Genomic DNA, 12,931 nt, shown 5'->3' on the forward strand with positions numbered 1-12,931 from the left:
AACAATATTGCCTCCTCTACAGGCATTTTCACTGAGAGAGAAAATACATGTACAAGTTTGTGTGTATGTTTGTTTTCTAATTCACCCAACATTAAAGCTGAAGTTGGTAAGTACCAAAAAGCAGATGCTACCTGAAATCATCGACATCATCATCTTAAACTTCAGTACAAAATTTTGTTTTCTACGCCCAATGAAATTTGCCCTGGTGATATGAAATGGAGATCGCTAGATGCTGACTCCAATAAAATCATGATTTTTCATCATGTACCATTTCCACCCTCACATGAAGTGTTAAAGAACAAGTCCAGCAAGTTGCCCAGATACACTGTACTTGGTTTCTAGTACATACACATTGTAAATTATATGTATGCAAGAATGCTTACATAATGTATAAGCTGTTATTCTCGCGTGGGTTTAATTTTCGCAAATTTCATGCATCACTGTTGGACCGTGAATTTAATAACACATGAAAATATCTCAAACTGACAGGCACTTATGATACCGTCGGTTTAAAAATCGCAAAAATAACATCTCACGAAAATGTCCAAGACCTCGTTCATGAAAACATTTGTAGGTGAAAATAACAGCTTATATAGTACAAGCATGTGCAAGCCTGGAAAAAAAAAAAAGGTTTCTGAAGAGGGCGCTATTTATCAAAGGAAGTAAAAGGCGGTCAAGCTAAGCCGTACTTCTCAAATGTGTTTTTGAGGTCAACTATTGTGAGTGAGCACCAATAATGAAGTAAAATATGAATACTGCAAAACGCTTCAGACCACGACTATTATCAGGGTCCAAGTAGAGATTTTCAGACATATACCTTATGACCACGTCATACAATTCTGACTTTGGACGAACATGACCATCAGGTTCCTACCAGTAATCAATTGAATGCCATGTCATCTTCTTCTTTTGTTAAATTTCTCACTTTCTTCGTGCATGGACTAAACCAATGTGGTTGCTACTGAAAACACTGGTTTTAATGAGGTGCATTTGCCTGTCTCCATTTTCCATTACCGTACTCAATTGGTCATTTTTTTTTTTTTTTCTAGTATGTTTACGTGGTACCTGTCATGAGGAGATAAAATTTGGGGGACCCAGCAACCTAGTTATATGTCTGATTAGTTCTACTGTACTTATTTCAGCCAAGTTGAGCATGAGTGGAATCGAACATTAAAGGGAGACTTCCCTCCACATCAAGTAGACTGCAATAACATGTGAATATCAAACATATAGAATGGGGGTGGAGGTGTGTATCATTAGTTTACAGACAAAAAATATGAAAGCTATTCGAGTTTCAAGATTTACAGTACACATGTAAGTATCCACATGCTGTTATGATATGCACAGAACTGCCACAATCACAGGAAAGTTATGTAAATTAGGTAAAAATTGTTCATATAGGCCCGAATTCTCAAAGCTGGAATAACTACAATGTATTCCGCGGAATAGTTATTCCGGGGAATAAGTTATTCCACCTTTGAGAATAGATTCCGGGGAATAAATCGCGTCATTTTACGTCACGAGGGCCTGATTTGCATAAGAGGCGTAATAAATGGTGTAATAAAGTTATTCCACCTTTGAGAATTCGGGCCATAGTGTATATTCCTAGAGGACCTATCCCGGTGCTGTATCACGTCCAATGGGTCCTTACCAATGGTGGCCTGATAGTCTCTGTATGGGGAGGCCCGCCCGCTGGAGAAGACCTGTATGAGGGCGGTCTTGCCCACATAGCTGTCACCTATCACCAGCACCTTGAAAATGAAATCGTAAACGTCCCCGCTCGGCATCCATGAGCGTTTTAGTGAGCTGTCGGCGAGAGTCCCGTTCGCGCACTTGCCATTTTCCATCAGTTTGGAATTCCTGCTAGGCTGGCACAGACTCGGTAAGAGCCATGGGCACTAAAACTCTATTTCTTCACTGTCTCTTAATTTAATCCACAAAGATATACAGACTCCACTCCAAGTGTCTTGATCTTCAATCAATCAAGGGGGTAACAATTCACATATTTCCATCTATTCACAATGCCATGGAAGACAGAAGCACACGATTCATAGAGCTACAATTTATTGTTTTCCACGAGTTTTAAAGAAGTTGATCTACATTGGTGGGTGAACTGGGACAAAATGGTCCACAAAGTCAACTTGACAAAGGCACCACAATTTAGAGCTGCAACACAGGCCACAAACGACCTTACAAGTAGGGCTCCAAGTACAACAGCAAGGCACTCACTGCATACGGAACACTTACACAGCTGTTGATTTCTACCAAGAAATCAGTACCGGTATGTGTATTCTCACTGATCAGCACCTGTTGAATGTGCACGGCATAAAAAGCTAACGAAATTGGATCACAATGAGCTCCAACCGTGTCTGCCCTTCTGTTCAGAATCAGAGCTGGAAATATCTCTCAAGGTTGGTAGGCAGTCTACCAAACACAACTGCTCAGTACAGTTTGGTCTACAATAATGTGTGAGTCGTACAAGTGTGATACCGCGACAGCGCAGTCAGAACATCAATGATCCTGCTACGTTGGTCAGTATGATGTTGCACAAACTTTGTGAGTTCAAATGGTGATTACTTTGCTCCTGGTGAAACTTGACACTGGAATCTCCCTGGGAGAGGTCAAATGTGCAGCACCGAGGTCAAACACAGCCTCAACTCTTTACTTCCAAGCCTCACGATGTCAACTCAGATCAGAGCACCGTCGGTACAGAGTTCTCATTCTACGAAAGAAGCCAGAGCTGAAACAGCATGAAAGCCAGTTTCTGTGTATGGAAAACTACAGGTCTTTGAAAACAAGTGATACTTTGCGAGTCAATAGTTGTAATGTTACAAAACTCCTATGTTTCTATTCACAGGCCGTATTCTTTTGTTTTGATCACAAAATTTCTAAACTGCCCCAACATCTGGTCTCTTTTTTTTTTCTTTTTCTTTTTTTCAGAGGTGCATGCACTACCTGTACAAGGCTCTCAGCTGGTTGGCATAGTGCATACAATGGCAAAAAAAAAAAAAAAAATTAGAGAATTCTGACTCTTTTTACCTGTTGTTATTCTGACTGATGTGTATGGGAAACAGGCATTAAATAAATCTTTTTGCCCTCCAAATGTATAGCTGGAGGGAATGCTGGTAACAATGGGAGTCATACAACTATTGTGTGAGTTTGGTTTTGGTTTTGGGTTTTCACTCTATCAATGTACATTGAGAGCAGAGACCTTAAAAACCCTGTGAGAACATTCTTTAGCTCCGGAGCACAATGTTGCATATTATCAACCAGCTCAACCTGCTAGCCCGTGAGAACCGTGTTTCCATTGGAATAATCCACCACAAAAACTGGGCATCCGATCCGTGTGTTGTTCAAAATCCTGTGCTATTTATGAGCGTCTTCACAAGTAGGCCCATGCGAGAGAAATTAGTACGATATTCACAATGTAGTGAAGAACTTAAAGAAGTACGAACAATTGATCCAAACTGCTGTAGTGATCACACTGTTCCTGATTTGTGCATGGTGGTATCCAGAAAAATAATGCAGAAGGTAAACAACCACACGAGCCGTTAATCCTGATAGCTGGTTACAGTTATCAATGTTGATCAACACACAGTGACTTTGCTTGATGAGTATAAATGGTTCTGTGTCGAGCCTTGTAACTAATCAACAATCTTGTTCCCCTTTTCCTTCACCTTGCTTGGCCAGCAGTCAGGGACAAACATGGCTTAACAAACATGGAAGCAACTTTGACAAGATTCTCAGTGAAAACAATGGTGTCAATCTATATTCATGAATGGTATTACTGTGATCCAGCTAGATGTAATGCACGCTGCTGCTGCCGCTCAGTCACAACATGTCCAACATGCTTTGACAAGAGTTCATGTCACCTCTTGTAATAAGCTGCCTGTTGATTCACACGCTACAGAGAGTATAGGGTGGTTACAGCGGCTGCAATGGCCCCCCTTTGTGCAAGAGCACCGGTGTAGTCACTGGCCAGGGACATCCACATGAACGAGCCCAACTATTTCTCCACTCCACTGCTGATTGAACAGGGCTGCACTCTGCGACACAACTTTGGGCAGTCAGCATGAAAGTGGCTCTTTACAAGTTTACCGTGACAAAACTGAATGAGTTTGATGGCCACGAACAGGTCATCCAGAATGAGAAAAACCCTGCCTCAAGCTTGGACTTGGCTGCACCCCAGCCTTGAGGAATGGAAGACAGGCATATAATACAAACCAACTGTGCAGGGATGGAAGGCGTGGAAGACTGTACACCCCAACAGCAAACACAGTGTGCACTAAGATGTACACCCACAGAGTTTGTGTACAAAAGGGAGGGCGATTCCGCCACCTCAGAGTTATCTATAGAGATTGCATAATACCTCCCTCTACCCCTCTCTCCTCTCTCTCTCTCCCTCTCTTGTACAGGGATGTGCCATGTACAGATGTAGGTGCTGCAATAGCTTTACAATGCTGGGATTTCATCAATCAATAGAGCAAAGTCACTGGGCCATGCGTCACCAGAGCCAAGAATTTAGGCGGGGTGATTAAAGGTCCCCCTGCATCCAATACAGGTTTCATTCTGCTGGTGTTGATTAGTCTACAAATGACAAATTCCAGGGTTTTATTTTATGAAATTATGTATCTTACATTTTTGATAGATTTAATTTTTTTTTCTGCACTCAGCATAAGCGCTGCCCCTGAAAACAACTTTATCACCTTTTGTATTGTTACAATCAACAATAAAGACACATGAAATAAGCATCACACTGCAGTATTTCACTTTGAATAATACCATGAAGCTATGTTAGTAGCTCCATGATAATACCAAGGAGGTATTCCTCATTGCTACTGTAAAAGTGGAAATTTCCGAGTGTTGAAATTTTTTCACGCATTTCGTGCAACCAGAAACTAGCACGAAAATAAAAGCATGCAAATGTTTTTGCTTGCCAATGATCCAGTAGATGATGTCTTGATTCCGCGGAATTAAAAACATGCAAAACTCTTCTTACCGTGCCGAGCGCGAAAAATTAGTTGCCCAAAAATATCCACTTTTACAGTATTAGGCCTACATGCACAAATGAATCATAGCAAAGACGGGTCTCATAGAACTTCAACTCAAAGAGTTGGACCATTGTTCCACCTCCCTGGTTGGATAATATGAGAGTTATTGCCATGTGGCATATGTTCCAGGATTCAGCATTATGCTAATGTAAGACCCAAAATTATGTCCTTCTTCCCCACTCCTCACTTCCCCACTGTAGATGTCCTTGCAGTGCATTATGACGCAGGACGCACTGGTTTATTTGGAAAGTGGTCAGTCCCCACTGACCCATTCCACCCACCGATTATGAGCCCCTTTGTTTAGACTTCTCCCTAAAACACTTGACCAGCACATTCCTTTGTGCTGACGACCACTATTACAGAATAGGGAGTTCATTCATAAACTCTCATGACCAAATATGGTATAAAGACTTTCCCCTTCCCAAATTTGGATTGCCTTCTAAGAGATATCCTGCATATGTATTAGTAAACAATACTCTCCCCTTTCATTTTATGCAAAGTGCCAATAATAATGTATTCACAAGTTTAAGTATAAATGTCCTTGCAAATCCATACTCTTAGTTCTTGTTCAGCCAAACTTACACTGGTTCGGCCAGGCCTCTTGCCACCCGGCAGAGGGATATCAGCGATACACTCCAGCCCCGATTGGGAGCATACCAGGGAGTGCCAAGTGTTCATATATTGAGGTTGTACTTTCACCAAGTTCCTGTATTACTACAAATAAAGTATACATTCTGGCTGAACTGTACTTTCCTTCGCGTCTCTTCGTCATCATTACCATTGTGTCATCCAGCTGAGACTGTCATCGCACATTCTACTGAACTGTTATATGTTTATAGTAACACTCAGTTATACAAGTGTTACTAGTGGTGACTTTGCATTATTATCACCGTCGTGATCCTGATACTTATACTCCAGTGACACTCGCCTATAAGTCCACGCTTACCACAATCAATCCAAAAACACAAGAGTGTTACAGTGGTGGCAGCGGTAAAGCGGAGCCATCTACCCGCTCGACGTTACTCTTGGTGGCAGCAGCAAAACGGTGACCTGCAACCCGTTGGCGTGATTGACTACTCGTCGTGCTGCTGATCATCCGGATGTCAACTTATATGAGCCTGGTATGTTTCCTGCATATTGTACAATAATGTACGATAATTTTTTTTGGACGCTCTGCTGCTGTTGACTAACTCAAGTTAGTCAGTGTTTCCGTCTACTCTGTCTGTGTTTCCTGTTCAACTCCCCCCGGTCATCTCTTCTCATCGACTTTCTGGGATCCTGTTCATCTTCTTCCTGTCTACCTTCGGCTTCTACCCGACGATCTTCTGTGCCTGACGATCTTCTGTCAACCCATCATCTTCCCTCTACTGTGGTCATCCTCCTCATCCTGTCTCTGGACTTGTGCTACGTGAAGCTGCGCCTGCAAGGAAGCTGCCTTCGTGGGCTCCTCAACACAGTCTTCCCGGCAAACCTCGCCTGTTCATCTGTCCCTTCTCTCCAGATTGTTAAGTCTACTTTCGAACTTTATTTCCCCTCTTTCTATATTATTTCTATTGTATGAATTATATTGCATTTTTTGTGTGTATAAGACCTTATGCTCTATTTTAAGTTTTTATGTTAGCTGTCATTATCACTGCATTTCATGATTTCTACATATATAGGTATAGGTATTGTGATAGCTTTTAGTAGTAGGCCTATATCATATAGTTGCTTTCTTTGCTACCTCTCTTTGTAGCTATTGTTTTTTATTGTGTGCTGTCGGCTGACGCTTTACCAAGCGAATTACATTTTATCTTATAGCTCATACTTTTCACTGCGTGCCCCTCATTTCCCTTCAGTGTCCTGTTTCATTCTCTCAGTCTTATATCTCATGGCACTTCTTTCTTCTTTGCTATTTTTCCCCTCATTGTTACTCTAGACATTTGGTTATATCAATTCTGTACATTGATATTCCTTCTTTTCCACATACTTTTTTTTTTCAGCACAATGTATTCTTCCCAGGACCATATTTACTCTCAAGATCGCAGTTTTCGACCCCATTCACCCTCTTATCATGCTTATCGCTCCCACTATCACTCCCGTTCTCCCTCCCCGGAGCACTATTCATCCTACTCTCATTCTCATTCACACTATCGTCCTCGTTCTCCTTCTCCTGGCTATAGTTCTTCCCATTCCCGACATCATCGCTATGATCACTCGCGTTCTCCTTCCCCTAATCGTTACTTTAACTACTATAACCGCTCCAGAAAGCTTTCTTCTCCACCCCCGCCTCCTTCTCCTGGTGGTCATTACAATGGTGGTCATGACGATTTACCTGTATCTTGATCTTTCCCTTCAACAATAGACAGAGGTCATAATCCATCCCCTCCCTCATCTCCATCACCAGCTGTACCGATTAAAGTAGCTTCACTTCCTTCATCGACACCAGCATGTGCCAATTCATCGTCAATTTCATCTCCTCCCTCTCCTCCCGCTCCTCCTACTGACATTGCCTCCTTTTTTAGTGCTCTGTTAGAACATGGTGTACGCCTTCATCAGGCTCAGCACCAGAATTCAATCATCCGGCAGGTAACTGCCTGGATCCGTTCTGGATATGTACCCCCAAAATCGGCCATCCCTCATTACGAGGAATGCCTGTTCAAGTTCCGGCATCAGTTTGAGCGTTTCGTAATTCGTGATGGATTGTTGTGTCGGCGGAAGAGACATCCCTCTGGGATAATGATAGAACAGGTTGTCATTCCCTATTCTGTGATCCCTACTGTCCTGTCTGTCATGCATACTTCCATGTCAGCTCTTCACTTCGGTACAGCCAAGACAATTGAGCTTATCGAAGGGTTCTGCTACTGGCATGGGATGCGCAAAGACATTGCAGACCTCTGCTCTCACTGTGAGGCCTGTAATTCATATCGCACCTCAGTTTTTCCGCCTCCCTCACTACCACAAACATGTGCAGTGATTTCCCATCCCTCATCCCCACCTCCCCCAACTCCAACCCGATCACTGAAGTGCACTCTTCCCATCTCTAGCCCACTTTCCCCTCTTTCTATTGACTGCAACATTCTTCACCTTGACTCTGACTCCGACGCCCCTACATCATCTTCCACTGGGACTGATTCGGACAGTTCCACCCCTCTCTCATTCTTGACCTCATCTGACCCCGTTGCAACATCACACACACCACATGATTACGCAACAACCCTCCTCCACCGTTTGCACTCAGCATTTGACATGTTTGAGCATGCCGACGCAAAGACCGAACGAGCGCGACACTCACAAAAAGCGCATTACCACAGAACCACACGTTTCACCCCGTACGAAGTAGGAGACAAAGTGCTTGTAACTGTTCGAACTCGTGACACGCTCTCTGCAAAATGGAAAGGCCCCTATCGCGTAATGCGAAAAGATGACAATGGTATTCTGTACCACCTATCAGATTTGTCTAATCCCAGCTCTCCCCCTAAAGTTCTCCATTACAACCGCCTCAAACCCTATCTTGAGCCCACATCACAACCCGCGCCCCCTTTCACTCCCAACCCACCCTCTCCACCTACATCCGAGGAACAAGTTGTTTTTCACATACCTGTGTTTCCATTTCCTACCTACTCGTCTTCTCAACCAACTGCTGAAGCTCCATCTCCTCCTCCTCCTCCTCCTCCTCCTCTTCCACCTTCCCATGATGCCCATGCCCGGAATCATGACCCTCACACCCACACTCGTAGTGGTAGGTTAATTAAGGGACCTGATTTTTATGGTATTCCCCTTTATTAAGATATTCACACGTGGATGTAAAATGTACAACGGTACTACACTAATAATGATGTAATTCTAATGCTGATGCCTAGTTATACGATTATGTATCTTCATAGAAATTGATTTTGCCTATATGTTGTTATGCTTTTAATGCCTGCTGACATTATGTGTTGGTTAATCTTGTTTTAACTAGCATTTCCTGATTAGGTGAAAGCTGACATCACCACTTTCAAAGTTTTTCATACAACAGGTTAAGTCCTTATTGTATGATCATGATGTTACACAGCCGACAGTTGTTACGATTACTTTACATGTACTTGAATTACATTGATATTTTATGTTTGTTTTGTGTTTTTATGCCATTTTGTTTGCTGTAATCAGTTGATTACATTACCACGTTTGTATTTTATCATGTTTCATATGTTTAATTATGTTTCCAGTATCAGTCCGTCATTCATTTTAATCAACACTTTCACTCAGTTTGCCAATTTTTATTATTTTTGTTAAGTTAATCGCATCTATGTGTGTTCGAGTATACGCTTTTGAGATTACAATTTGTACATTCCCCTGCAATATTTAAGACTAATGTTTGTTTAAATTTCTTATATGAAACGAGGACGTTTCTTTTTGAAATGCCGGACGAATGTAAGACCCAAAATTATGTCCTTCTTCCCCACTCCTCACTTCCCCACTGTAGATGTCCTTGCAGTGCATTATGACGCAGGACGCACTGGTTTATTTGGAAAGTGGTCAGTCCCCACTGACCCATTCCACCCACCGATTATGAGCCCCTTTGTTTAGACTTCTCCCTAAAACACTTGACCAGCACATTCCTTTGTGCTGACGACCACTATTACAGAATAGGGAGTTCATTCATAAACTCTCATGACCAAATATGGTATAAAGACTTTCCCCTTCCCAAATTTGGATTGCCTTCTAAGAGATATCCTGCATATGTATTAGTAAACAATACTCTCCCCTTTCATTTTATGCAAAGTGCCAATAATAATGTATTCACAAGTTTAAGTATAAATGTCCTTGCAAATCCATACTCTTAGTTCTTGTTCAGCCAAACTTACACTGGTTCGGCCAGGCCTCTTGCCACCCGGCAGAGGGATATCAGCGATACACTCCAGCCCCGATTGGGAGCATACCAGGGAGTGCCAAGTGTTCATATATTGAGGTTGTACTTTCACCAAGTTCCTGTATTACTACAAATAAAGTATACATTCTGGCTGAACTGTACTTTCCTTCGCGTCTCTTCGTCATCATTACCATTGTGTCATCCAGCTGAGACTGTCATCGCACATTCTACTGAACTGTTATATGTTTATAGTAACACTCAGTTATACAAGTGTTACTAGTGGTGACTTTGCATTATTATCACCGTCGTGATCCTGATACTTATACTCCAGTGACACTCGCCTATAAGTCCACGCTTACCACAATCAATCCAAAAACATTAGAGTGTTACACTAAGAAAAGATGTAGAATTCTATTTTCATACCTTTAGTATTGTTATAATCAACAATAGCCTATTGTGAGCTCTTCCACTTAGTTATGGCAAGGTGCATACCATCAGGTATTGTTATGCTTATTTCAGCTGACATCACAAAAGGCACAAGGAATTTTTGAGGTGTGGGGCTTAGTGGGTGCAAAAATATAAAAAATAGAATATATGATTAAAGACATTTGGCATACGTGTCAATCAAATAATTCCTGAATTTGTGATGTAAAGACCCAACTACATTAGGGGAAGCCTCTGTGGACAGAATCAAATGGTTACATACTGCATACTGTACGAGCTGAAATTTTCGCGTACAGATACATGTATTTTCGCGAATTGCTACTTGGAGGACATTTGCGCGTGTTGTTAATTTCGCGGTTGCGACGGTCTAACTGAACGTAACTATTTGCGCGTTGTTATTTTCGTGGTTCAAAGGCGATTCGCGAAATTCGCGAAAATAAAACCACCGCGACAATTTCAGCTCGTACAGTACTCCTTTGATGTGAACCTTGGATAAGCTATCATCAGGATCTCATTTCTCTTTTTTTCATAGTGCTAATACACTGTCAAAGAGTGAACAGCGCTGAAAATACATCCAGCAAAAAACAACAAAACAACAACAAAACAAATTATCTCCTTACTTTTAAAAAATGGTTTACAAATTTGCTTATAACATGAACATGGCTGGAGTGATTGCCTTTCAACAATTTACTAGGTGCAAAATTCTAATGTGGGGTGTCCTGTCATCTTATTTCTTTGTGCCATATTCTTTTGTTACAACAAGAACAAAATCTTCAAGTAGCATAGCTTCTGAGGAGACACCAGTAAGCAAACCTTGTCAAATCTAAAATTATCTTTCAAAAGCAAAATTCTTGCAGGAGGCAAAGTTCAACTGCTGATAAAAACAAAAATGGCTGATTAACATTCCACTGTCTTATACACACAGAAAAATGAAGTACAGGATATTTCAGTATGGCCACAGTATGCTTGGCACTACTTGCATTTCTTTCGTGAACATTGTAATACAGTTACTCATGAGGCTCTCTGAGATAAAATACCCCTTTTAGATAAAGATAATATGTTGCTTCAAGCAACATACAGTATCAATTCATTATTTTACCTTCCTTCAACTATTTTCTGTTTAAGATGGCGAAATGTTTCTAACAATGAGAGAGAGAAAGTACAGCCTGTATGACATGAGTCACAGAGGAATTTATTCTCATTTTTGTCATTACAATCTCTTTGTGCCACAGGCTTGGGGTAGTTTATGTCCTGTAGGATGGGTCATTAAAACAAGGAAGTATACCCCCTTGGTCATTGTTAAGGAAGTGGGGGGAGGGGGAGGGACAGCTTTCTCTGGCCTAGCAACGGTGACATTTTGTTCTCATAAATTTGTATGGAAAACAAACCAGGTTCTTTATTTATACCATAGTTGTCATGTTTCTACACTGTCCTCAATATTCTGGCTGAAGAGCCACATGAAATTACTGTGTTGCAGAAATAACAGTTCAGTCTGAAACCAAGGCTAGCCCACAGCAAACAAGTTCAATGAAATAAATTAGAGATGTATAACAATTGCTACTTCATAATTTCTATCATAACAAAAGAATGCCCAAACACAAAATGGATCTCTGTACAGTGTTCTGTTTTGCATGGCTTGGCAGTCGAGGAAAGCAGAGCTGAAAAATACACTTTTTGTCCTGACTGTGCAAATATGAAAATTCAATCACAGACAAATATAGCATCAGTGAAATCACACCATTTGTCACCCATACATGTATGTGGTAACGGCTTGGTTGTCATCATTCAAAAGATAGTCAGATCAAGGTCATAAGGTCACAGGTAAGAGCCTAGCCCTACATTTCTCTCCCGACTTCCACTGCAGTATATTTCTTCCAAAGAACATTTCCAGAGCTGAGGTGTGACATTGATTTTGTGTGTATCTATTCACCCGTCATTTTCATGATTTTAATGCTAAAGTCCTGACATGTGTCTTGAATGCAAGAAGAATTATCTCATCACCATTTTCAACTATCAAAAAAAAAAAAAGAAAAGGAAATGTTTTGGGCCTCTTTTCTCATAACTTCAGAACAAAGAAACATGAGATTATGAACTTTGTATTGTATTTCACACCATTGGGCAAACAAACACAGTAAAAAAAAAAAGAAGAAAAAAGAAATGTTTTTGGCCTCTTTTTTCATAACTTTAGAACAAAGAAACATGAGATTATGAACTTTGTATTTCACACCATTGGGCAAACAAACACATTAGTATAAGTACAATTGTATTACATTTACATAGTACATTTTATCTAATAACCTTGAACAACATAATGCCATGTTTGTACATGTAACTGTACAGTGCGTATGTGCACAATTTTCTCCACCAAGAGACAAAGAAATACAAATATCTCATAAATCACATGGGGGGGGGGGGAGAAAACAACTGAAGCAAAAGAAAAAGAATATCCTGAGAAGTTTTACCTTGTGGCTATATCTCGCACATGCACAGTTGCTCTTATTGTTGAGTACAATTGCAATCACAGTCAAAATGACTATATAGGCCTATAGCATGAATTCATAATCATTTTATCTGGGAACAATCCAACAATATCTCCTTTGTT

General features: G+C 41.0%; 1 protein-coding gene across 2 annotated transcripts in view; it reads right to left on the reverse strand.

The window, feature by feature from the left end:
• Nucleotides 1–12,931, reverse strand: part of LOC140234528 (ras-related protein Rab-10-like) — a 60,854-nt gene that overhangs the window by 25,839 nt on the left and 22,084 nt on the right. Inside the window, exon 1 of one of the 2 annotated variants that reach the window (XM_072314569.1) lies at nucleotides 1,652–1,970. The exons of the other annotated variant lie outside the window; for it this stretch is intronic. Coding sequence (XP_072170670.1) covers nucleotides 1,652–1,847 — 196 coding nt within the window. The 5' untranslated portion in view covers nucleotides 1,848–1,970. Of the gene's footprint in view, nucleotides 1–1,651; nucleotides 1,971–12,931 lie in introns of those variants that run through there. 2 annotated transcript variants of the gene reach the window in all.

This window comes from Diadema setosum, chromosome 10 (assembly GCF_964275005.1).
Source record: "Diadema setosum chromosome 10, eeDiaSeto1, whole genome shotgun sequence".
Taxonomy (NCBI): domain Eukaryota; kingdom Metazoa; phylum Echinodermata; class Echinoidea; order Diadematoida; family Diadematidae; genus Diadema; species Diadema setosum.